Source organism: Patagioenas fasciata, chromosome 1 (assembly GCF_037038585.1).
Source record: "Patagioenas fasciata isolate bPatFas1 chromosome 1, bPatFas1.hap1, whole genome shotgun sequence".
NCBI lineage: Eukaryota > Metazoa > Chordata > Aves > Columbiformes > Columbidae > Patagioenas > Patagioenas fasciata.
Genome location: NC_092520.1, coordinates 164,156,993 through 164,184,634, shown reverse-complemented (window position 1 = coordinate 164,184,634; position 27,642 = coordinate 164,156,993). Strand labels below are relative to the sequence as shown.

At 34.7% G+C, this 27,642-nt stretch overlaps 1 protein-coding gene across 9 annotated transcripts in view; it reads left to right on the top strand.

Moving 5' to 3' along the window:
• Positions 1 to 27,642, top strand: part of PPFIA2 (PTPRF interacting protein alpha 2) — a 324,118-nt gene that overhangs the window by 98,455 nt on the left and 198,021 nt on the right. The window contains exon 1 of one of the 9 annotated variants that reach the window (XM_071799599.1): positions 2,078 to 2,401. The exons of 7 other annotated variants lie outside the window; for them this stretch is intronic. In XM_071799599.1, coding sequence (XP_071655700.1) covers positions 2,321 to 2,401 — 81 coding nt within the window. In that variant the 5' untranslated portion in view covers positions 2,078 to 2,320. Of the gene's footprint in view, positions 1 to 2,077; positions 2,402 to 27,642 lie in introns of those variants that run through there. One more of the 9 variants, XM_065837664.2, reaches the window with a different exon arrangement.

Below are 27,642 nucleotides of genomic sequence, written 5' to 3'. Positions count from 1 at the left end.
TATTTTTTTAAAAAATAATAGGCAGCTAAGTCATGGTGGACAGTGATCTCAATAAGAGCACCCAGTGGAAGGCTGCAGCTAGAAGATGTGCAGTCCTTGAGGAACAAATTGGGAATGAGCAAGTCAAAATACGGTGATAGTGTTATGATCATGGAAGATGTTCTGGAGACTGTCACGAGAGCAGTTATGTGTAACTTTATTATTGACCATTTCTTAAACATATTGATGATATTTTTTTAGGACTGAACTAGCTTAAGGTTTAGCAAATGCCAGTATAGGAAGATGAACTGAGTTTCCTTGAGATAGAAACGAGGATTAAGAAGTTGTGAAAGTTGCAGCAAGAGAAGTTCAAACTAATAAGTACAGTTATTTAGTAGTGTTTAGTAGTGTCTCCAATTGCTTATTGGAGAATTTTACATGAGATTTTGCACATGAATTCTTCAAACTATACATTTGGTGAGAAAACTAAGAGGTAAATTTCTGACATCTTTCAGGGCAAACAATTTTAAGTGCCCATAAAATAAACTTCATTCATTGCACAGCAGGGAAATAATGTACATTTGGTAGGTAGTTTATAAAGAGGAAAGTATCAGATCAGAATAAAAGGTTCTATGCTCAAATTACCAGCAATTTGGTATCTTTCCTTTGACCAGCTGAGGGAACCCTTTGCTAATACCAGCATCTAGATCTTCTGGAAGAGAACTGTAAGAGGGGAGAATAATCCATAATCTGAAATGTGGATTTCAATTAAATGTTCTGGATAGTAGCTTTGCTTTGATTCAGTAAATGTTAAAGAAGAAATATCATGGCAATTATAAGAAATTGTTAGACATGACTGGGATTTAAGAGGATTTTTTTCTCTTTGGCTTACAAAATATGATTATTGTGCTATGCACCACACTGGCATACACATTTAAACAGGCAGACATCTCTGCATCTATCTCAACTCCTTTCACAGTCATTTTACTTTAGAAACTGTATTATCTTCAGTTGCTAAAAGCATTAAGATAAAACAGAATAAAAAAACAGAGGCAGCCTTGTAACTCGCCAGGCTTTTAGATTTTTGACAAGTTTCATTTTGAACGTACCACTTTTTAAGTGATTTCTCTGTCTCTCTTTCAAGCCTTATGAATAAAATACAAAGTGCTTGACAGAATGTGTAAAGTTAATTTTCCAACCTCTTTACATTTTTCTACCCTTTACTGAAACCCTACTTTTCAATTTTTGTAAATGGAACACTTATTTTTTTGTTGCTAAAAGGTGTCAAGTTCTTTGAATATTACTTCCTTTAATGTCTTCATGTAGTTCAAGTGATCTGTGTGTGAAGGAAAAATGCAGTGAATGCTTTTTGGATGTTCAATGCAGGTGTTCAAAGTATCATCAACTTTAAAAACTATCTTTTTAAAGATACTGTGTATATATAATGAGTGAAGCTGTAGGTCTGTAGTTTTGTGAAGCACAGTAAGGCTCAGAATAAAATTTCAACCTTAGTAATGTTAGGTAAACCTTCCCTAAAGATAGATTCAGACCAGAGATGAGAAAAAAGAAATAGAAAAGAATGAGAAAAGAGTGGCTTGTAATGTGTGTTATATTTAATTTGACAGTAGCTCTGCAAACAGTCTCACAAATATGTATTTCCCATCATTTGCAATCTGTAGTAGCACTGAAATATTAAGAAATATAAAAAATAGCAATTTGTATAGCAATGCACTGTTTCTTTCATCTAGGCAAGACAGTCAAAACAAAAACAACACACCATGTTATTTAAAGCAAGTTGTTACGTGTTAACATAGCTGTCAGCAATCGAAATGGCAAAATTATCATTGTTGTCAAATAGAGCTATAAACTGAACACAAGGCGTGCTTCAGGTTAGTCAGAAGAGGTCCTCTGCTTTTCACTGTGCATGCTAGCTTGAAATGAAACTGTATGTTATTGGTTAACTGGGATGCTTAGCATAATCACTTTGCAAGGCTGTGGTAGAGGGAGGTGATTATCACGGGGAACAGATGGGCAGGTCCAAAGCATTGCCAGATTCTGCACAAGCTCGATGTACTGTGGGTTCTATCTCTCTTTTCTTTGGCATTTCTAATTTTTATTCATTGTGCATATTTTAAAGGGCTAGCTGAGCTAGAGGTCAGGGAGCGATGACCTTACAGTTTAGCTCACAAAGGTAGTGGTGTCACTGTACGTCTGAACGGATGGGACAGACTGCATTTTGTCCGATTGCCTCCCTAAATGTATGAAAGGATTTATCTCTGAGCTTAGTACTCCACTCTGCGTCTGTAGCTCTCTGTGGATTGTATCGTGTGTGTGACCAGAAATGATATTCTTGGATATGAACACTGTCTCTGCCTCTCCTAAAGTGCATCCTCCTAATGGGACCCGGTTTTATACTTTTCAGGTAAGTGAACTTTAATAAAACTGAACCACTTTTTCTTGGTATTTAAACCATAGTTAAAGTTTGAGTAAGAGTAGCTAATAGGTTAATAAGCTTATGTGTTAATTAGTTTTGTGTCAGTAGGAGAAAACATGTAGGAAACAATATTATCACAGTAAGTTTGCTGCCTTAAAATCAGCATGTAAATTGTTCCTAAACAAACATAGAATTGTGTTCACAAAGATTTTGCTATTGATTGTTTTACCCAATAATATTATCATCTTACAGTTCCTTAGATTTACAGTTCCTTAGATTTATAGTTCCTTAGGTGGACCCACACTGTCTTTCTGTTTAGTTCAGATAAGCACTGTGTTGGCATTATCAGAAATTCCAAATTTATGTTATACAAAAAAATATTTTAAAACTTTGTCTGTTGTACCTGTCTGAATTTTTTAATATTAATCCCAAATGTGGTTTCATGCTAGCTGATGCTTGATTTGATTTACATGGACAGCAATCATACATGTGCAATTGATAGAACAGCAGAAGCTGTTGTTAGGATTATTAAGGTTCTCAGTTTTAAGCCAAGTTTTGCCTCACTCAGGTAAATAAGCTTATGTGCTTAGATAAAGGTAGGAGTTTATTATATACTCTAAATCTAATGTGTAAAACAGTCTAATTACAAACATCTTTCAGTAGCATTTAATTAAGAGAAATCTTCAGTGCTTTAGCTCTGAAAAAGTATGTAATCCTACATTAAAATGTAACCATAATAAAAAGCCCCACAACTCCCTTGCCCCAGCTGTTCCTTCTAGCACTCTAGCCCTGCAGGACAATTCAAACACTGCACTACTTAAAGTGGCAATACATATTTCATCTCAGCCTCTGATATAGTTAAGATTTAAATAATCATACCATTCCTGATCCTGTAACACTTTTGTCTTTCTGATTACTTTATGCTATTGTAGAGTGATGTCTTTAATATGTAATAAATCCTGTGTATGCTACGAGACCAAACAATCTGAGGCAATTAAAAATTGATCTCAAAATGCATGGCAAACTTCTTTCACAAAATACAGGTATCCCATTCTTTGGGTCCAATAACTGCCTTTCACTCTTGTCTTCTTTTAATCTGTTGTTTTTAATTGTACTGCCTTGCCCTTCTTACAGTGTTGTCAAATGATAGTTGAGGGCTATGCAGAAAGAGTGGCATCCTCCTAACAGTGACGATCTGCTGATCCTGGCAGTGATTCAGAGACATGAATGCCCCAGGCCTGTTCCTCTGCAGCATGACTACTTTTTTCACACACTGACATCTAAATATTCTGTACAGCCTCCTGTAGCTATGCTCTTAAACACGGTTCCTGACGTCAGGTATTCTATCTGAACATGTCGAGTTGAAAAAGTCACTAAAATTAGGATGCATGGTTGTGATACCAAATTGACTATTTTATAGTATGCTGCGTTATGGAAGTAAGCACTAACAATGAAGTATATAATTTTTTTACAGCGTGTATTGTTGCTACTAGCAATCTCTGTGATTACTGTAGACATTATCCCACATACAGAAATTTCTTCCACTGATTTTTAAGCTGAGGGGACAATAAATAAAAGAAAAATATGGCTGAATTTCCTGTTGCATTCTGGATACTTCAGTGAACAATGTAGACTTAAGTGACCTCGGAACGTAAAGCTGCTAATTCAGGACAGTCTGTGTTTGTGTTCTAGAACAACTTAGTGTTATCAGTGCTAAAGGGATCTCTGAAAATTTTTGAAAAATTATGGAAGAAAGCCTGTATCTTCCTGTGATGCCCTTTTGAAATTATTTTTTCTATTTATTTGTTTACATACGTGCTATATAAAGAAAGATATATGAAACAACTTTGCAGTTCTTGCCTTGGCTTCCTCTGTCATTCCTTGTTTTCTAGCTTTTGACCACCATGTTTGTGGTATCTTCTTCATATGGCTCTTGTTACTCTCGTTACTTTTTTTGATCTGTTTTAAACTACTTTCACATTTTGCTTTCTTACCTATTTTATTGTTTCTGTATGTTACGTTGTAATCTCTTTAAGCCAAAGAATCTCTCATTTAAATAGTTTGCAAAGTTGTGGGACACCTTTATGGTTCTTAATTTGGAATACATATGTGCTGAGTTTTCAACTAAACATGTGACAATACTCTTAGCAAAGCCAATATCCAGCGTGTTTTAAACTGAATAAATAAAAGAACTGTCAAATGAGATCTTGAACTCTGACTGATGTAGGGTAATGAGTGATTAAGCTACTGAATTAATTGTTCATTGATGTAATGATTAAGCAGGTGAATTAATTGTACAGCAGTTCAAAACCACAGCATATTAATTCTTTCAGCAGCAAAAATGGTACTAAAGAAGCACAAAGCTTGTGTGCAAGTTGTAACTTTATTATTGGCATTTCGCTGATGTTCTTGGGAAATAAGACTGAATTGGCCTCTACTGGCCAAGAAATCAGAGTGGCCATACAGGGCTGCATCCAGCAGAGCATTTGGGCTGGGAAGAATCATAATTAGTGGAAATCTCTACAAGCTTTTAAGCATTTATTAAGCTCTCAATCAAATGATTTGAATAGTATGCTTTACAATCAGCATTATAAAGTGTGTTCACTTTATAGATAAGCGTTAATTGAAATTACAAGTCTGCCATAAATTTCCAAATTCAGATATTTTCCTGCCTTATGGACTTTATTTATAGTAGATGAAAATAACAAGGAATTTCTTGAAAACAAATTGCAGCATTTAAAACTATATTTTCACCTGCAATGACGTAGGATGAATAAAGAGTTTTTTTCATTTTCTCCTTCTCTCTCAGTTTCTGTATTTTATTAGTTTCTTTGGTCTCCAGGACACCTACTATTCAGAAAAAGTACTGCATTTGAAAATTACATCAATACCTGCAACTACCTAGAACATAGGAATATACTAGTACTTTTGTTCTGCTCAGGAAATCTGTCCTGAAGTTCTGCAAATGTTAAAAACCTGGTCTGTTTTTGTATATTTGCTGAATCAACTGGCATAGTTACTAGAAGCTTAAGCTTTGATCCCTAGACTATGCTTGATTAAAGCAATTAAAATAGAAAAGGATATGGGACGAGGTCATCTGAAGAAGTTATATACTGTATGAAAGGAAGGAGTTGGAATGCTGTAATGAACAAGGTTTAATTTTATAATGACCAGGGCAATACCAAAGTTTAGTGCTTTGTATTTCAATATCTCTCTGTTTCATCTCAATTTGCTTGTGCCAACCTTGGCAAACTTCTGCATCTGTATAACAGAAAGCAGTGATTGTCTGTCTTTTTTGTCTTCAACCCTGTGAAAAAGATAGCTTTTTGCTACTCTGTGTGGATATATTAGTTTGCCAGCAGTCCCACAGTGAGAATGTATCTTTCATGACCATTGTAAACATCAAAGTCCATGTAATAACATTTCCTTCTCACTGGTTGGTCTGGTATTTTACTATATTTAGAAATTAGTTGCATAAAATAATGATACAGGTGGAAAAGTTTGGATTAGAAAGGAGATATTTTAATTTTGATTCTTGATTATAAAACTGTAAATTTTAATGTACTGAAAAAATATTTTTCAATCAAGCTGTTTTTATAGACAACTTGAGGGTGGTTTCTTTTTTATGAAAGCATAGCACAAAGGAACTTATGTTTGAAAGTTCAGTTTTCTTTTTTGAAAGTTGTACAATACTGCTTTGACTATTTAAAAGCAACTTAGTTATACATTGATGTTTATCATATCACATAAATATTTTTTCTTATATTGGTTGTCTACAGTAATCCATGTGAATACTAACTTTCACAATTTCTAAACATTCAAAATATCTTCACATTGTACACAATGTTTATTTCAACAGAATTTTGAAACTGAGAGTCTCTTTTCTTTGCAAAAGTATTTCTAAGAACAGTATTTTTAGCTCTTGTAACTTTCAATTATTAAGCTTAGCATGCACTTAAAGCACAGATGTGAGCACAGACCTAAATGAGGGCTAAAAGGAGTTGCCATTAGGTAGAGCTTAGGAGTTAGGCATCTGTGGTAGGGAGAGACAAACACACCAGTTTGTGGTGGTACATGAGGTCTCATGGATCTGGTTGCATCTCTAGCTTTCAAATCAGCAGGATGTAGTAACAGTTTCCATAAATGTGTAACACGAACTTTCAAAATATTTGCAAGCAATATTAGCCCATTTTACATTTAGATGAGATTCGTGGCTTGTAAATTAACACTTAGGACAACTAGAGGATAGAGTTTTTTGATAGCAGGTAGTGTAGTAAGGGCTGGTCTTTTCTGAAGCCTTGGGGGATTTAAGCAGTTTTTTAAAGTTATCTGATGATCAGAAGGTCTATAAAGAAATAAAATTACTTTCTTACAAAACCTGCAGAGAAATCCTAAAATATTCCTATGACATAAAAATGTTAAGTATGCTATGAACCACTGTAAAAGTGCATTGCTGATCAAAGGTTTGAAACTGGGTACTGGGAAACTGGGAAACATTTCTAAATGTAAAACATATATCACCATGATACTGATTACTACTGGTTTTTATTTCTTAGCAACTAGATGTTACACTCCAATGACAGTGAATTAACAACAGAATGCAAAAAAAATATATTACTTTCTGGTATAGAATGTGCTTTGAGCTGTGTGAAAAAAAAAAGTATTCTACAAGAATAATGGATGCACTCATTAATTTTCCTATTAATTCCTATATTAATAGTTTAAATGAACTGTATATAAAACTTCTGTTTTATACTGTCTTGTAGTTTTAGTATTTTAGTAATCTTGTTCTTTCATGTATCTATTTATTTGGAAATAGTAAATGCAGTGAAAAGCCTATCCTATAGGAGAAAGTGTCTTGTTGAAATTCATAATTGCACTTATTAGTGTACATTTATCATTAGATTGTGCTTTGGGCAGGTATGCCTTGCTACTCTGTTTAGTAGACCATAACTTTTCTTTTTGACTATTTTGTTTCTTCACATATTTCTATGCATTGTAATTTAATATCAGACAACAGCTTTTGAGTTTCTTTGCAGAAAACCTCAGTTCTATGAAAAAAACCCCATATTTTTAGTGGTGGAGATGGGATACTAGTCATCTTCTCTCTGGTGTGATCATTCATACCACTATGAAGTTCTTGTAAAATGTGTATTTGATGACTCTCTTCCTACTCTGTGCAGACTTAATTGCATGTGTAGAATATACACTATATAGAACATGCAGAATAGGGCCAAAAATTTGCATGTACTTTCAAAGCTGTGTCACCTGGTCCACAAAAAAACTGTGGAAACTGATCTTACCATGAACCCTTCAGCTGGCCAACCATGTGGGCAGCTCCTTCCAGCAACCCTCTGCCAGGCAGGGGATTTCTTCCATAGTTTTGCCTAAATAAAGATGTTTCTCTTCTTAATGCATTGGCACAGTATGTTTCTTTTACAAACATCACATAAAAGTAGTACAGGCAAGATCTTTGTGAAAGCTGCAAATACATAGCAAATAGGTAACTTGCATCAGTAATGACAGTAAACATCAGTAAAATGCCAACTAGAATAGGAGTCAACTGAGTAATTGGTTTTGTGTGCAAAAAGTTGTACAGATTATGTAGGTTGTTGTAGACTTCAGAAGGTTTGAAAGCTGTATTAGTGAATATAAATTCACTGGCTGTCAGTGAAGTGTTTTTAAAGATTTCTGACAGGTTAACAGTGACAGAAAATAGTGATGCTGGACCAGTGCTTTACCCTGTAGCCAAAAAAAAATTTGTTAAAAAGTCTGGGCAGTATCAAAGAAAGAGGACAATAATAAAGCAATTTGCATTGCAAATAGTTTGGAAATATTTATAGCTGTATAAGTGGGTTTTATATAATTTTGGAATTTGGAATTTCAGAGGAATATGCTTACAGGCTCTTTTACTCAGAAATAGATGACAAATGGCAATAGAAGCTGGTCTTACATTACAAGTGAGTGTTATTCATTCTCATTTACTATTATTATTCTGTGATATGTATTTTTATTGCCTGTTTTGTGAAGAACAAATTTTTCTGCTCAAATACAGACATTAATGCAGTGTTGATCTGAATGTGCACGAAAATATTAATGTTCTTGGTATTCAAAAAAATTACAGAATTTTGAAGGAAAAATATTTTTTTAAAATATACATTAAAACATGATATTCCAAATAAACTTTCAGTAAGTCTCATCATTCTTTTTTTTTTGTAGAAAGGAGAAGGCTGAGCATTAGTTCGTCATCCCAGCTATAAAGACAACTAGTTGGTTTAATCATTTTACTGAGTTGGTGAGAATGTGGCATTTGAACACCAAAAACGAGAGAGGATTATTCAGACTGACAGGAAAATAAGAACATCGACTAAGTGTTTGGCTAAAAAACCCTACAATTGTGTTACTGTGAAGTATTTGCTGTAACGTGCCTTAAGTATCTAGAGAAATAATTTTGTTTGCATAGAATTTTGTTTTGTTTTGTTTTTTTGCATAATTCTGTTGTGCCAGAGAACGGTGATTTGTGGCCATCATAGCTCACAAAGGACCGTGTCCTCAACACCAACAATCCTGTCCCTACCCATGACATGAGGAGTATCTTTGAAAAGCTACTTGGTTTCTGGTTAGCTTCTGAATTTTAGCTGAAATCATGCTGAGATCTGCCCCAACTGCCAACTTATATCCTTTTCTTACTGAAAAATCAGTAGCACTGCATGGCCCCACATTTTCAGTAGTTTTTTTTCCAGCTAGTCAATAAAATGCTCTGATAGTTTTTATGAACATTCTGCTCTGCACTGAACTGGGAAGGGTGACTTGACTGAATATGAGCTGCCTGTTTCGCTCTATAGATACATTTGCATCCTTCTCTGGGTGGAAACATGTTGCTTAAGGAAGAAATGAGAAACAGTATGGTTCTAAGAGAAGCCCAATTATCATGAATGTGGTAGTGGAAATCAGGAAAACTAATCCTTCTTCCCAAAAGCCACAAGATGAAACTAGACATATGTTCACACACAGACACATAATTTCCAAAAAAGAGTTAAGAAAATAATAGAATATAGAAGGATTCACTCTATAGTATTTTTCAGTTGTAAACTTAGTAAATTATGTTGTTTACTTCAAAAATATTATAATTAGAGTAAGCAAAGAATACAGGCCCTTAAAACATATGCATAAAACAAAGAGTTTAAAGACTTTGTGTCTTAAGTCAATATTCATGTAAATTTTTCTTTTGCATATCATACAAAAATATTTTGTCCGTATAATAGGATTTCTGCCTGTGTTAGAACTGCACAGTAACAAAGCAGAGCAGTCAATGCACCTTTCCCATGCAGAATTCCTGTCATGGAAAGTGTGACTGATTCTTCTTTATAAAATAGTGGAGTTAAGAGACAGAAAGCGCCTTTCCTCTCTCTGTCAGAAGCACTGGAGCTAAAACAGAGCTGCGGGGTTTTTTGCAGCTGGGTGGATGTGACCAATAAAAGCAACAGACTAGTAAGAGGAATAGCAATAGTAGTGATTTCCTGACATTCCAGAAATAGGATCATGGTACACTATCTGAATCATAGCTAGAATTCGTGTTTCTGACTCAATTTCAGAAATGCTTTCAGTGTTGGATTCTGAACTTGGGCTTCTTTTGCCATTATTTGTGTGGAAAATAAAACTAGAGGAAGGAATATAGGGGTATTTTCCAGAATAGTCAGAATATTAGGGACGTGTATTGGCTTGATACTGGTTGGTCCATTCTCTTAACTAAACACAAGCTGTATAGAGACACAGAATGCTTGGATAATAAGCTATCCTCAGAGGGAAAAATAGAACAGTATAGGGATAGCCTGTTCTCAGAGCACAGATTGCATCTCTGTAGATGGGTGTCCTGAACATCATGTATAAATTGTCATGACAATCTATTGGAATTGGCATGGTTTTTCCCATGGTAAGTATTACCAATCTTGCTATGCAGCACTGCTGAAACTTTCCCATCCCTGTCTGAGAGGAGACAATAAGTAATATCCTTCTTTCATTGTATATTTCAAATATATTCCTAGGAGTTGTCTCAGATCTAGATCATACTGCCTCTTTCTTCTTGTTTAGCTGGACATTGGACCAAGTAGAGAACAGTACCACTTTCTGGTATTTAGTAAAAGAGAGTGTTTAGTCTGGAAGCTTTTAGTGCCACTTCAGTCTTGACTAGTTATTAGTACCATGTAAAACTTCAGCTTCAGAATTTTTCTCAGTGTAGCTTTTACTGTCTGAAAGACTGAATTAGTCAGCTATAAGAATATAAATGTATCCCTCTGTATCAACTGATAAGCTTATGCTAATTAGATATCCTTCGGGAATTGGAAATCAGCGCTCAAAAATATTTTTCATTTGGAAAAGATATAGTCTAGAGCAAGATATAGTTGCATAGAAGCAACTTATTTGTCTTGGAATAATAAAAAAAAAAGGAATAAGCTTAATTAATACTTAACACAGTATTCACTTTCTTTTACATGAAGCATTTTGTCCTCATAGTCTTTTTGTATGTAGTTCATAAATTTGAATGGCAATAGGATCTGTTACTGGCCTATTATTCATATAGTATTTACTTATACAGTCTTCATTATTAACAGCATCAGCTAATTATGTTGAGAGGTGGGTTGATCAACCTGGAAATTTCTTATTCTTTTTCTTACATCTATCTTAAGGCAAGGAAAAAACAGGTGAAGACAAACAATGTGAAGTACTTGGAATGTTGAACTGTCCTGTGATTGAAAGCAAGCAATAAAATGTGTGATTTTAATGGTTTTAAGTAAGTTGAGATGTGAGTAAGCACTTTTTCTTTTTCTTTTTTTTTTTTTTTCCTGAGGAACTTATTACCCTATAGATATATCTATTTTGGAGAAATGACTCTGATAGAAACATTAAAGTAAATATTCCAAATTTACCTTTATTCACAGATTGCATTTCATTATGAATTGAGTAGTGTTAACATATATCACAAGATTTTTAATACCAAATTTATTACTGGTGATTTTAGTAAATTAATTTTACTTTGCATCTTCTATTCCTAGTCTAGTTCAATATTCAGTTGGCAGTTATGCTTAGCATAACATTTATGGAGGACTATGAGGCTAGGGTTGTTTTGAAATGACAGCTGAAATAATTCAGTTGATATTGTGATTCACTCAAATATGTAAACAAATGAGAAAAATAGGGATTAAGTATTTCCACTGAAAGAATTAGAATTACTGATTCATGGAAATTTAAGTGAGCTGTTTATATTTTTTCACAAGAAGAATTATGCAGTTTCACATGACTAAGAGTGCTTGTTCCTGTGAAATGTGTTATTTGTAGTGATAGGTCTAACTAAGTATGAGTAGATTTTATTTTATTTTGAATAACGTATTCTAATACTGCATGAACGGTGGTGGCACAGTGTGAGGAATGACTTTGTCTACAGTGTCAGCCATAACAGTGTTGGTACTGAGCAAAGCCAGAGTTGTGAGGAGATGCCAATGGCACTGGAAATTCATTGAGGATGTGATTACATGTAGAGATACGCTTCTGCTGTAAGCCGAGGTGTAGGGGAAGCTACTTGATCTGGATTCCTGTGCTCCTGTCTCCATCAGTAAGTACTGTGGCAGAATAAAAGTTAATATCTAGAGCAAAAGTGGAGGATCAGAAGTCTGTGTCATCCACATTTTGGGGCTAGGTGGGTTATTTTGGAATAGGTCTAGTAGGGTACCATTGGCTGAACGTCCATGAATGGATGGAAAGCATTAGGTGCGCTCTCAGAGATTATCTTTCAATTATGTGTCATCCAGGAGGCATCCAGTTCAGGCACTCTGGAACCATGGTGCAAGTTAAGACAATGGGGAAATCTGCTTCAGACCTGATGCAGACTAAAATGCTAACGTAGGCTTGATTTCTCTAACAACAGGCTCTGATAAACAGAATTTCAGAATAAGAGATGAGTCTGGTGAGTCCCAAATCATATTATGGGGGAGTGTATTCCTCTGGAAGCGTCCAGAAAGATAAGCTTCCCTATGTTGAGCTAATCTTTGTCAATATAACTATATTGATAAAGGCTATGTTGACTCTCTAATGTCATACAGTCATTTCGGATGGATCTTTACACATTATTTGCAGTGTGGTTTATTGTTTTCCTAGGACTCCATTACTAAAATAAATATTATATGGAGAAAATTATTATTAGGTTGTTACTTTTCTGGCAAAAAAAAAAAAAAAAGTGTTAATGTACCATTTTGATGAAGAAAAGTATTTTTTGACATTAAGTTATGGAAACCTCTTTTCTTTATCATAGTTTTATATTATTGATAGGCAGATAGAAAATTATTTCAAGTTAGTAATTTGGTCTCTGTTTCATGTATTTGAGGACCTGAATAACATCTTGGTTCAGTGGATGGGTTTGATGTGTCTCATATGGTTTGAAAACATATCTGGCCTGTTGGCCTGAAGCCTTGGATGGCCTAGCTAGCACTGTAATGGACAGTGGAGTATAGAGCTAAATATCTGCTACACTGTGCTCAGCAAAAGAATGAAATTAGTAACTAACACTAAATACACACACACACATCTATTGCTTGTAGTAAAGCTGTCAACGTCAACCTTTGTACTTCGAATAAAGACCTGGTGACAGCAGTGTGGATGTTCATCTAGTCGGACTGGGAACATTGTCACTTCCTTGAGATGGTCAGTAGAAGAGACCAAAAGAATTTTAAGTTTGAATAAACCAAGGGGTGATATTAAAACCAGATTTGGAATTCTCCATCAGCTTCCAGTTTAGTACCACAAGAAGCAATCCTCTCTCCTTTCAGTCACCATCATGTTTCTCACATACATAAAACTATAATAACACAGGTCACATAACAACTACAATTCAATGAAGATTGAATTAATAGTTTTGAAACAATCTCAGAGAGGAAGTGATCAGAAATAGTTTGTTGCTTGCTTGTTTGTGTTTTGGTTTGGTTTTGTTTGTTTGGTTGGTTTGGGTTTGGTTTTGGTTGTTTGTTTGGTTTGGTTTGGTTTTGGTATTTGTTTGTTTGTTTCAGATAGTAGTATGAAATCCAATGCATTTAACAAAACTATTGATCAAGGAACCAAGGAAAAATTCAGGTCAGTAGGGAGCATAAACACCAAACTAAAAGTTACACATTAAACTAAAGAATCTGTCAATTCTACAAAGATCTTCCTTCAAGAAACATTAGTTTTACTTCTATTTCTAAACAGAGTATGTTTCCAAGCACACATAAAGCTTCTTTACAGATATCATTTATAAGAGATTTATGAGGATTCTAGAGGTATGATGGAAAGCTGTAACAGGTTCATTATGGAAGAGCAGCTCTTTGAATTGCTTCTCAGAGCTGGATTGCCAGCGAGTCATGGAACAGCTATTGTCTTTGATTCAAAGTAGTTTTGGAAGCATCAGTCATGGTTTTTAGTTAAAGCCTAATTGGATTTTGTATTTACCATAGTATAATCATGTTCAGTACTCAATACGGCTTTTTTTTCTCTCTCTCCCTCTCACAAGGCACTATTGTTGCATCCTTTTGTATAGTAAGAAAACACAATGTAAAACTTATGTTGAGATATTTTCTACCATGTTCCCTTTTTCTACAGCGACTCAGTGAACAGTATGCAGAATACAGCTGATACTGAATGCAGTAGAATCAAATAATCTTTTCTTCCAATGCTGTGCTCTGCCACAGCACAGCACATCTCTGGTGACTTGAAGTCAGACAATACTTACCATGGCTAATATGAGAGACTGTCCCAGTTTGTTATGTGTCATAAACGAACTTTTGCAGAGCTCTGCCACTAAAGAAGTCATATCTGAAGTCAATTGACTCTTCGCTTTGTAAATATTCACTACTAACTGGTGCTGATTCCAGTTTTTCAGACAAAGGAACTTCAGAAAAGTAATCTTACCCTTTGGTGGCTCTCTGAAATAAATAGATGCAAACTGACACAAAAATATGCCTTGATCAAGTAACAGAATGTATTTAGTTTTTCTGTATGGAGTCCAGCAGTATTTTAAATTTAAGAACATTTGTTTTCTCCTGACAAGACAGAGCTCATATTTTTCACTGCATTTTGCTTTTGCCCTCTTATTACCAGCATTACAGACCCAGCAGGATGCTACATTGTGCACAGCACCTTTGATGTTTGTGGAATTAGAGCTCCTGAGGGTGATGTTCCAGGTGGACTAGAATTGTAACATATTTTGGGTGTTTATATATTAAATAAATAGATATACTTTTTACATTTATCCCAATATTTAAAAACTTCTAGTCTGTTTTTACTACCTGTTAAAGGTACATTTAATTGAATTCTTCATGTAGTTCTTATTCATCTTTGATGCTTTTATTACATGATCTTCTAAAAACACCAAGGTTTGGGGTGAAGTTCCTCAATAAATGTATTTTTTAGCCTGCTCTCCTATAGGGCATTTTCTTGTCATAGACTTTTAATAATTTCAACTTACAGTTTAAAGCTGCACACTTTTGGTCAGGTATTGGCATGCAGTTGTTGTAAATTATCTTTTTGGGAGTTAGACAGCAGATGAGCCAAATAGCTTTTATGCAGAATTACACTCTCAAGCTCAGAGTAAATCAGCAGAGACCATGAGGAAAAAAACACTGACCCAAAACAAAACTATTATTGGAAGTTTCTCACAGTTCCTCTCTTCCTTTCTTACTCATCCAGGAACAGCAACGCATGGCAACACTTCATACACTGCAGCTCATTTCCCAATTCTGAGCAGCACAACTGCTTTAAAGGTTTGAGGTTAAGGACAAATTTTATCCTATCTCTCACCTTTGGCTTGTGAAGAGATTCATAATAGGTCTCTGAAAACAACTGTCCTTCTATTACACATGATTTTTTAATATTGATAGGCTATTTATAGAAGGAAGCTTAGTCCTCCTGAAGCATGAAAAGTATCAGTAATGTATTAGTGTCAAGTTTAATTGCTAATCTTTGTAAAACAACCGAGAGACTAGTCAATCTTTTTTATTCAATAGTGTAGGATTTCATTAGATTATCTAATTTCCAATGCCCTTCCCTTTTCTACTTAAATGAAACGCTTATCTGTAAGAATTCATGAATGCAATTGCTAAAAGTGGAAAATAAGGGAAACAAATATATTCTGTTATTCTGCAATTTGCATCAGCTCTTTGCTTTGCTGTACAAGCAGAAATATCTTGTGCGCATTGAAATCTTCTCACACCAGCTCCTGGTCCTGTTTGAGTCTCATTCATGTTCACTGGAATATACTGAGAACTTTTCTGGACCCATAGTCCCCTGATTTGTGAGTGAGGGCATCTTTAATTTAAAAAACTATGCTAAGGAAATGTGGTGGCCTGAAAATAGGCAGTATTAAATCTAACACGGCTTTAAGTTAATTCTCATCTCTGAATTAAAAAGAACATGATTTTATCTCTTCAGAGAACTATTACGTACTGGAGACAGAGCAGTTTGCAGTCTTCTAGTCAATTGCAATCACCGAATTAAATTATCATGACTCCAGCATGGTCTGTGACTCTGTCTCTAGAGTAACAGTGGTGGGTGTTAGTAGAACAATTGTATATCTAGGGTATCGTAAGCATTTAAAGAGTAAAGGAAAATCAAAAGTTCAAAGGAAATGCTCATGCCTAAATCTGTGCTCTTATTTATCAGTCTTCTAAACTGAAAGTTTAAAGGGGGAGTTAGCTGTTTATGTCTATGATTGTAAAATCAGTTTTTATACTAACTTTATAAAGACCCTAAATCTGCAAAAAATGCAGAAGAATATAGATCTCCCCCCTCTGTATGCCAGACCATTGATTTCAATCTGTGTTTGTGTATCTTCATAGGATCAAAGCCTGTCTGCCTTGTAAATTTACTGTCTGTCTAGCTTATGCTAAAAATTATATGTCAAGTTAAGTGAAATGAGGAAGATGGTTATTTCATCAGCTCTCAGATACTTTTTCAGAAAAGTGATGCTTGTACCTGTAGCTCAGTTTGCATAACCACTATGCCTAGTAACACAGTGAAACATTGCTGTTGTCAAGATTTCCTGCTTTCATTGCAGGACTTGTCTGCTATATTAATTTTTTGGGGATATTTTTCTAAAGTACCATAATGATGTGAAACTTCAACACGAGTGTTTTGGAGCAGTTTCTAGGTCAATGGTAAATTAATGCATTTATGCTTTCAAGAGCATTGACTTTTTAAAATAATATATGGTTTGTATTTTAAGGTAAATTATATGAGATAGATCAGTACTTCCAGTATGTTGTGAGTTGATACTATAAAAGATTTTTTTTTTTCCTGACATTTATTTTGAAATGTTTTGCTAAAGCTTTACCCTGCAAAATTTGGGAATTACACTTGAGAAATATTTCTTACGGTAAGACTTATGTAGTCACTTTTTCACTGGAATATTTTTCCCCAGTAATTATATCTAAAATAATTACATGTACATATATATATATATATTTCACTATGAAATAATAGTGCTTTGGAATCCAATATACATGGCAGGATATGGCAAATCTTTGGAGAACTGAAAGAATTCTCTAGATAAGGTGGTGGGGTTTTTTTTGTAATTTTGAGGGATTTAAGCATACAGAGTTTAAAAATATCTCTGAGAAAGCATGAGCTGTTACAGCAATGCAGCTGTCATTAGCTGTCACAGACCATGGAAATATGGTGTTGAGTATTATTTAATTACTGACAGTATTCATAAGAAAAGTTTTGTGGTTTTGTAGACGAATGTGAGGGAATGGCAATCTAGCCTGGATTTGCATAGGTGCAGGCAGCTAAAGGCTTATTGTGTGGCCTCTGAGTAAAATAATACACTGATAACTTTCTAATATCCTGATGGAAGTGCAGCCGAAGTGTCTGTAATAGAGTCCAGGACAGGAGCTTAGGCTTATATGCTGGACTTCATCGTATCCCTAACCCTGAGGAGCTGAGGGCCAGATATACAAGGAGATATCATCATAACCTTCATTTTGGCTCATAGACTTCACTAAAAAGGTAGGAACATTGGTATAGCTAAGTCTAGATCCGCAATTAAGCGACAGAGAAAATTTGGATCAAATATACAATTAAGCACCTGTAAGACTTGAAAATCACTTTTAGCCTATCGCTTTCCCACCAAGTTAGCCAGAACCAGGGAATGAGGTACACCGATCACCACATTTCCCTCCATAAATATGCCAAGACCAAATGTGTTTGCTTTTGGCAAGTCAGAATTTCCAAAATCATAGCTGGTAATTCTCTGTGCAGCAAACAAAAACTTCAATCTCTTTGCTCTCTGCAATTGGGCCAAGGGCTATAATTAGGTCTTTTGAAGACCACCAATTCTTGTAGAAGGAAGAATTTAGAGACAGGATTTTTTTAATTTTTGGTTTTTTTTTTATTAGGGAGAGGATTTTACCAGGAGATGGTGAGCATTCATTTTGATCTTGAGAAGCTTAAATGAGAAAGATACATCATGTGGTTAAAGAATATGCTGGAAGCTTTTCTATGGCATCTGCAGCATGTGAGATCCAAATCACAAATTGGATCACATTTCTTTCGCACACAAGAAAGGATATGGATATTTTCAAATCTAAGTCCCACTCATTTAATGTACCAGCTGCTTTATCACCATTTAGTTTCCTTTTATTCCACTTACAGTTCTGATATAGTTACAGTTCTTTTAACATCTCATTGAGCATGACAAAAATACACATTCAGATAGCTGCTGAGTGTACAATATAGTATGGTATAATCTACTAAAGGAATAAAAAAAAAGTTTTCATTATATATGTTCTGCATATCTGGGAAAAACAGGCATGTCAGCTCTGATTTTTCACCTCACATTTGCATGAAACAAGTGTAAGAGTGGAAAGTCAAACCTATTATTTTCTTCCACTTAATTTCCTTCAAATAACAGTGTTTTATTACTTCCTGACAGGGTTTAATTAAAGGCTCCAGAGGTTTTTCTAAACTGAGGTTTGAGATTCTTCAGAAAATTCAACAGTGAATTTGTCTGACCAGGAGAAAGCTAGCAGATCTGTTGTCTTCATTATTTTATTTACAGTATGTATATGTCTTTGTGAATGATGTGTGAGAATTAAAATTAATTTAATTGTATGAACATTTTTTGTAATCAGGTGAGCACAGCTAAGACTGATTTTCTGCCAAGTCAAGGTACAATTCTACTTTTCTCTTTTCAGAAACAAATTTGAATTAGAAGTCAAGGGAAAATATAGATTCCCCCAATTTGACCATGTTCTGGGGTCCTCTGAGGACTCACCTTTCTAATATAAATGCTCCACCTTCACTTTCAGGACAAGGTTCATCTCATTTGATGTTCAATATCTGTACTGTGAAGCTCTACCTAGATTTCTAAGCCTACTTCCAATTCCACCAACCTTTTTTTTGTGTACTTTGTAAAGGTATAAACTACTCTAAAAGTACCCATTTCTAAGATTTCGAGGGCAGATAAATGCTTATCTTAGGTTTTTTACGTGCTGATTTTTGGTCAAATCAAGCTTACCCACAACATCCAGAGGCTAAATAATGGGTATTTGTTTTGGTTTTAAACTTAGCTCGTATTTTTACATTTTTAAGCCTTAAGGAGTGGGTTATTCTTGCTGAAAACTTAGTGTGTGTGTCCACTATATACTTACTTGCAGGAAAGCAAATCTGAATATGAAAAATGTTTATTCCAATCACCTTCTGAAAAAATGGATAAAAATAAGCTGATAGCAAGGTTTGATGTGTGTTTGTCTGATTCTTTCTTGCCTAACATTGCTTTAGAAAGTATGATATAGACATGGAAAAATGATCTTGTGCCTCTGAAATAAACACTGTTCATGGATTTTTACATCAAATGTTATGTATATAACCATGGGGTTTCTAGTGAAATAGTTTGAGACTTTAGATCAATCTTTCTTTAAAGAACACATCTAAAAATACTGTTTACTTACATTTGTAGTAGAATTGGCTATGCATTCAAATTTGAATACTCTCTACAATGTTTTTGCTTACATTGCTGAAGGAAATTTCTGTCTTTTTGATATTCAAAATAGTTTTGATATATTACTATCAAGAATTGAGAGACGAAGCAAACTAAAATGAATTATGTCAAAATTTTCATCTCAAGAGATCCATTTTGACTTAATAAATAGTATGCTCTGTAAGAACCATATATTAAAATTGAAAGCCCTTTTAAAAGCTGTGTGATCCTTTTTGGTTAAAACCAGAAGAACTGCAGAGGTCAGTTTTAAGAAGTTAGAGTGTTTAAGGGAAACTTCTTCAATTTTTGTACATTTTGTCTAATATTGACATCAGACATCAACTTTCAGTAAAATGAAACCCTTTGCTTTGTTGAAAGAGTACACTCAGGTTAGTAAGAGCAAAATTAGACATATTGCTGAAATTCAGTGGATTTTTTCACTTTTCTACAGTGATCAAGAGACATATTTGCAGAATACAAGTAATGATCTATTGGATAAAAACTATATAAGGAGCTGCTTGATTATGGAAAATGAACATTATTTCTCCTATTAAAGTGTAATTGTGAAAATAATTGTAGATTTCACCATGCAGTATGGCCAAAAGTTAAAATCTATCTGAATTTGCTCTTTTCTTCCATCCTATTTGATTCCATACTGAAATCCATCATAGGAAGAAGACAATAAATTCTACCAGTGCATCTGTCAAATAAAAGCATACATCCAGTGAACAAAAGCGTGCATCAGGCATAACAGCTTGAGAGGCAATTTTCCTTTTGTTTTCTGCCTCTGAAAAGTAAGCTTTTTCTTAAGTAGAAGTAAAAAGACCTGAAGAACTGCAGATTTTTTTCATTATTTCAAACTATCTGTGACGGTAACAGCGCTGATCTACAGCAGTTTATGAACTTGCATAGTAAGATAAAATGTGTATGGATCTACTAGGTTTTTGAAATGTTTAATGATGTGTTTCTAGCATAGTGGAGTTAGGCAGTTTGTAGCAAATAAATGCATTTAGATAAGCATCCGTCTGGAAAATGTTTTACTAGGTCTAGGAAACTGTCCTCTAAAGAACCATATCCGTACAACTGCAGGGTCTAAGGATTTCTGTTGAAACTAGGAATGGCAGATTAATAAGGAAATTAAGGAGTTACTGTCTAGAAAGAGAAGGAGAACTGGTTAGTGACTGTCACAGGGTAAAAAAGTACATAGACCCTGGATTTTCAAAGGCTGAGACTGTACAGGCCTAGTAATACTTTAGATAAGAAAATATATTCTTTTTTTTTTCCTTTAGTCATTGATGTTGAATGTTTTTTCAATATCTCAAGGATTTTAAAAGTCCTGTATTTCAAGTAAGATGCTCTGAATGGAATTTTTTAGGATCTGTTGGTTGAGTATTTGATGCAGAAGGTACCACAATCCGTTAGCTTAAGATGACTTTCAGAGAGACAGAAAATGCAACTCATTCTCAAAAGGATTCTGTGAAATTTGTCTTTCTAAATATCGGTTGACTCCAATTCTCCATTGCTTAAGGTCAAAACTGTCTGAAGTCCATATAAGACAGGAGAAAGTGGAGGGATTTTTGTAGGTAAAAATATAAACTTTGCTTTCAGCATGGAGTGGCAGCACTTCAAGACTCACTTGATTAGACATATAGCAAGAACTATAGCTGTGATACTCTCTAGTTTGCAAATACAATTTACTCCCATATAAAAATAAAACATTCTGAAAATTGTTAAAAGCTGATCAGGATCTGCCACTGTATCAAATGTTTTGTGAATCAGAGCTGTAGGTGAAAGATTTATTCTGAACAAGCCATTAGGTAAAAGGCAAATTGATCATTATCTAGGGTTTTTTTTCCAAACTATCAGATAAATTGCTTTCTTTAATGCAGTTTTGAAAATGTTTAAGAAAGTTGTTTTCTACAAAACAGTAACACTGGAGAACAGGGCTCCAAAATTAAATAATCATCTGCTCTTGCAAGACAGGTATTGAAGCAGAATGACTTTGTTTGTAGACCCACAAATCCAAGAAACAGTATTTATTGCAGCCTCTGGCAGAACAGATGGAACTCTGTGTTTCTCGACTTGCTAATTAAACACAAATTAAGTCTTGTTTCATGTCAGCTATTGTTTTTCTTTCTCTTTCTTTGTTCAGAGCAGTGACAAAAGACATGTAATTCTCTTTACTTCCCCCTTCTCTTTTCTTGTTTCTGCCCACCTTGTGTGCTGATTTTCTTAAGAAAAGCTAAACTTTTGCACATGGTCTTTTAAATTGTTGTTATTATCATTATTACTTTTAAGGGATAGAAATACTTTAAAGTATAGAAATACTTTAAGAAATATAAGATTCCTTCACAGCCTAAAAAAATTTGACATTTTTATGGTTTGTGGTGTAGAAAGAACATTCCCATTCAAAGTCATGCTGTGGTAATGAGAGCTCTACCACCTACAAAGTAAGGGTAGCTCTGTGGCAAGTCTTCAGAATGAACAATTTCTGATCTGACCTTTTCCATCTCTCAGAGGAAGAATTCATGACAAAGGCTGGCATATCTTGTTCAGATTGCCAGTGTTTTCAGAGACTATGAGCCTCCAAAGCTTTGACACTTTCATGGAGCTTACTCATTGTGTAAGTGACATAGTACTCAAAAAAACAGTACTTTGGAGGAAAGCTGATGGAAATATGTAAGATAAATTGCTTCTTTGCGTCTGCGTTTGAATATTTTTAATATAAAATTTTACATGAAATTATATCAATATATTCCATAATTCAGTATCCTATGAATTATTTTTTATTGGATTTTTGTCAAATACACATTAAAGTAAATAGTCTTTATGCTTTTTTATGAACTAAATATTACATTCTGGTATCATTATAATTTTATTTTAAAATTATTAAACTTTAAGGGTTAACTCTGTCAGTCTTAGAAATGCTTGAATTTGATGGCAGTATTGTATCTAAGTTTTTAAATATATGAGATACCTTGGCTGACAAAACTGCAAAGGCCCACAAATATATCATTCTGTTAATTTATTTCTATTTCCTTTAAATTGTTTTCATTGTCCTGCTAGTTGCAGTTGTTGGAAATTAGCAGTACTGAAGGTACGACATTAAAAACAAATAATCGTTCTCTAACTTTCCCCATGATCATGCAGAATCTCTATTTCCAGTATTCCTAAAACACTAAACATATACTTGATTGGAGGTATGAGAAGTGATTGCCATGGTGCATTTTTTTTTTAGTATGAGATTAAATATCCTATCTGTAATCTTTCTAGATGGAAAACTGCAGCTGACTTCAGTGACTCTCTAAGAGCTCCAAAATAGGCTTTTAAAAATGTGCTTTATAGTGCTATTTTAAGACAATAAGAACAAATAGGTAAGACATTAAGCTTACAAAGCTACATCTGATTTAGTTTCACTCTTACTGTTTTATAGAAGGTTAAAATGTTAAGGAATGTAATTTTCACAGATTTTCTTTATATTGAATATTATTCAAATAAATTTTTATATATCATTTACAATAATTACATTTTGTACACTATATGTATGCAGCCTTTTTTCCTAAGATCTATATCAGATATATAGTTTTATTGAAACTGTATTTGAAATTATTATTTTTCAAAGAAGTTTAAACATCTCATAATGTTTAGCATTATTTATGTACAGCAAAAAGACTGATAGAGTCTCAGAAATAACTACATAATATTGGCTAACCATGTGAAGTTTTTACAAACATTTCTGCTAGAGAAATAGAACCAGCACTTTGGTGTGTGGTCTGTGGTGTTTCTCCTTTGTGAAGAAGACAAAAGTGCTTGACACAGATCAGTGAACTGAGCAATACTTTTGCTATTGGACACTTTCCAGAATCTTTATTTGAACCCTTCACTTAAATGAAAACAAAACAAACAGAACAGAACAAAAATTCAATAAGACACTCTAATCACATGTATATACACAATAAAATTAAAAATTAGTTTTGAAGATTGATACTAACTAGGTCATTAATACAATGTAAATGAAGACATTAAAAATTCAATGCTTCATCCAGGGAGAAAAATAAAACAGAAAAAACCTGAGGCCTCCCATAATTCTCTTTTTGCTTTCATATATTTGAAACAAAATATTTTCAAATGTTACCTAGACAGAAAAAGAGATAGTAGTCTTTCTTTCTTTGCCTAAGCCAAGCTGAGCTGGTGAGCAGAGATGTAACCATTAAATTTAGCTTCAACCATTACCAGATCATAATCACACATAAATATTAAATATTTCTTCTAAAGGTTTTAAGAAATAGACTAGATCTGCTTTAAACATTGTTGTGTTTTATTCCAGTTCAACTTGATATTTAATAGAAATGTGTCAGAGGTTCAGTCCACAGGCATATTTCAGTATAAAAGGAATGTAAAGATAGAAAGGATGAGCAGAGCCATTACAATAAACAAGAAGCTAGGACCTGTACTTTATTTTCAGCATTGTTGGGAGCTTACGGGTAATTGAAGAGTACTAGAATTGTTAAGCAAAAATAGCTAGTTTTCCTTTGCTAGTAGAGGGGGAATAAACGCAGGCTAGTGTCAGGAAAAAAGACAGAAAAGTAGTCGGCGTGGGTCCATGGTTTGTTGACTTTCTTAGCTGCCTCTTTCAACTTTCATTTTCACTCTGTCAAAGGATGACATCCTATGGACAGAAAAATAAATAAAAAAGAAAAATAAAATCCGTGGTCATATATACAAGAAAATGACTGCTGCAGCTGGTATTGCATAAAGGACAGTATACACAACAAGATGAAGATTTTGTGAACCTCTGTCTTCTTTTATTAGGAATTTAAAACATCTTCCAGTGACTTCAGCTGTCATTTTTCTCCCCTCTGAAGCTTGTCTTAAGAACAAAGACTCTTTAGGGAACCTTTGTGATCCAGGAGCAATGAGAGGGTTTTGGTTTTTTGTATGCTATAAATACAAGCCAAAATACTAAATAATAGGTTTCTTAATCTCCCCTAATCCAAAAAGCAAAGTCTAAGGTCCCAATTTATTTTCATAATGCATTTAATAACAATATAGGACTACAGAACAAGTTTGTGAAATTTTTCTGGTTAATTAATATCTCACTGTTTATTTCCCAGTCAGAACTTATGTCCAGTTTCCTTCAGCACATTGGGTGCATTATGAAAAGTATTTTAGATTAACAACCCAGAAGGACCATATTTTACTTTGTTTTCCCTCTCTGTCTGTAACTGACTTGTGCATATTTTATCTTTGCATACCATATTTTCCTTATTCTGGTGGGTTTTGAAAATACATGTCTTTAACTGTAGATTTAAGAAACTTGTTTTCTTTATAACACCATATCAACAGAAATTGTGTCTCAGTTATGACCTGATAATGCCCTTTAAAAAAGGGCATTTTTAAACAAAATCCAACATTAATAATATATGAAATGCAATGCAACATTTTTTTTTCAGTACATTGTTTTCATATTCTTGACTATGTGAACATGTACTTTGATTTAAACTGTAAAACATTCTCCAACATTTACATGGGAAGTTTGAAAGCATACCACCAAGTGTATTTTTCCAATAATTCTGCAAATGAAACAAAGCTGCCCAGAATAATCAGTAAAAAATTTAATCTTAGTTTTGATCAGTCTCTTGTGTTTTACTTTAGGCTTGACAGTTATGATTAATTTTATATTATGAGACTATTAACTCAAAATTCAAAGATCTATCAGAAGAACAAGCACTTTTATCTGTGAGAGTGCTTTGAATCTTGTGGAAGGAGAAAAGATTCATCAGTGCTCTCAATCTAAACCTTTTCACAATGTTGACTTCAATAAGGTTTGTGTTGAGGGAATAGTGCAAAGCCATCCAGATCTCCTCTAACTTTCTCTACTCACCTTTCCAATTTTTCCCACTTCTTATATGCTCTTCAGAGAACAGATATTTCGGAAAGGATGTTATCTTCAGACTTCTCTAATGAAACATTTTCAGTGGAGTCCTGACATAAAAGGCTGTGGGAATGATAAAAGATTTTAGCCATGGGAATATTTTGGCACCATATGCTTAGCAGGAAGTTTTATTGTCAGACATTGATGTTGCAGCTAAGTTAAAATTAAACTGGCATAAGACTGATGAGACAAAGGTAATGTTATGAAGAGGCCAAAGTAATTCCACATTTGGAAGTCTAGCTCTAGGTAGGAAGCCTTTTCTTAGATTAAAAAAAATAGAAGCAATTTTAAAAAAAACCATTTCTTACTTTTCCATCACTTTTCCTTGTTCCTAATTCACATCACATGACATTTCTTTGTTTTTTTTTTTTTTCTAAATTTTAACTTTACAACCTTTTTTTGGAAGAAAGTAATATAACAATCGTCCCAGTTCTTCATGTCTTTTTGGCCCTACTCCGGCCTCCTCCCCTTTTAGAAGCAGAAATCTGCTACAGACAAATTATAAGACATTTGTGCTTCCCTCATGTGCATGGGCTGACTCACCTGTGCTACCAGCTGACTGGGAAGCGGAGACTCATACAATCACAGAATTATATTATGTCCTGAGTTGGAAGGGACCCACAAGGATCATCAAGTCCAACTCCTGTCCCTGCATAGGACAACCCCACAGTTCACACCATGTGTCTGAGGGAGTTGTCCAGTCGCTTCTTGGAGACTGTCAGGCTTGGGGCCGTGACACCTGCCTGGGGAGCCTGTTCCAGTGCTCCACCACCCTCTGGGGGAAGAACCTTTTCCTAATGTCCAACCTAAACCTCCCCTGGCACATCTGGGTTTTGTCATTGGTCACTAAAGAAAAGAGTTTGGCACCTGCCCTTCCTCCTCCCCTAGTGAGAGAAATCTCCACAGGTTCTCTGCCCTTCTTCTGCACTGCTCAGTCATTTGAATAAGGGACTTGCATTAAATGTGCTGTGATTGAAATGCAAGACTTGCAGGAAGAAAGCTCGATGGTGTAAGAAATATAGAGGCTATGTACGCTAGACAGACTAAGTACAGAGCTGTGCACTGAGTCCTGTTGAACTCTGCCAGTGGTGATTTCCATTCGTACTATTTAGCATTGTTAGACTTGAAGAATGCGCTTCAAGACAAGACAGCTTTGTTACCTTGCAAACATCCAGCTGTCCATGGATAATCTGCCCAGCACTTCTGCCACTTTTCAGAGCTTATCAACATTTACTGAAACAGCACCTTTGACTGAAACTAGAACTTATGGAAAAATCACCATTAGCCACTCTGGATTTTTGAGTACACTTCAGTAGCCTGACTGGGAAAAACAAGTTTCTTATGCAAGAGCACATCTTCTATCTATCCAAAGCCTGAATGTTGTCTCATTTATTCTTTATTTATTCTCCCTGTTCACCCACAGATACTACTATTATTGCAATAGTTTGAAAAATTTAGCCTATTCCACTTCTTGAGGATAGCCTCCAAGGTGGCATCATATTTCTGGGACAATTATCAGACACCGTATTACTTACTTACTTATTACTTACATATTACCAGATTACTTACTGTCAAGTTACTGTTGAGATTTGGAGTTGTGTGTCTCAACACAATACAGAGCATGAAACTTCTGCCTACTGCTGCTGCTGCTACTGGTCTCAGTTGTAGCACACACACAAATCAAATTGAAGGACATCAGACTGAGCACAACGTTCTATAACGTTCTATATTTTTGAGAAAGCATCAAATGTATCCTAAGGGTCGAACTTCATATTTTTCTTAAACAGTCTGGCTTAATGAGTCAGTTTAAACTGAATCACTCAACAGTGATCCTGAAAATCTGTTACGAACTTCTCATATGGACTCAGGCAATTTACTTGACTTTCCTTAAATCTGCAGGTGTAAAATGAGACGAAAATCCCCTTTCTCCCATCCTTTGTTCATGTGATGTGTTTAGATTGAAGATAGGAGAGGAAGTATGGCCATTGACCACAACTTTTATTGCTTTAAATGTCCAAATTTCCATTTAGAAACAACTTGTGGTTAGCCTTCCTGAGACATTTCTCTCCCGTGTACTAGCACCAAAGATGTTATTAGCAGAGCTACTGCAACTAGATATCCATGAAGATGAATAAGAGAGGGAGGGAGAGACTGAGGACAGGGCCAAACTGCTTCAGAAAGACCTGATGGCCCCAAATTACTATCTCTGATAGTCTGGTTTTGGTGACTATGCGGGGCTCTCTTTTCACCTGGAATCAAGAAAAAGATAGCGGCTTGGCTGCTAACCAAGTATTG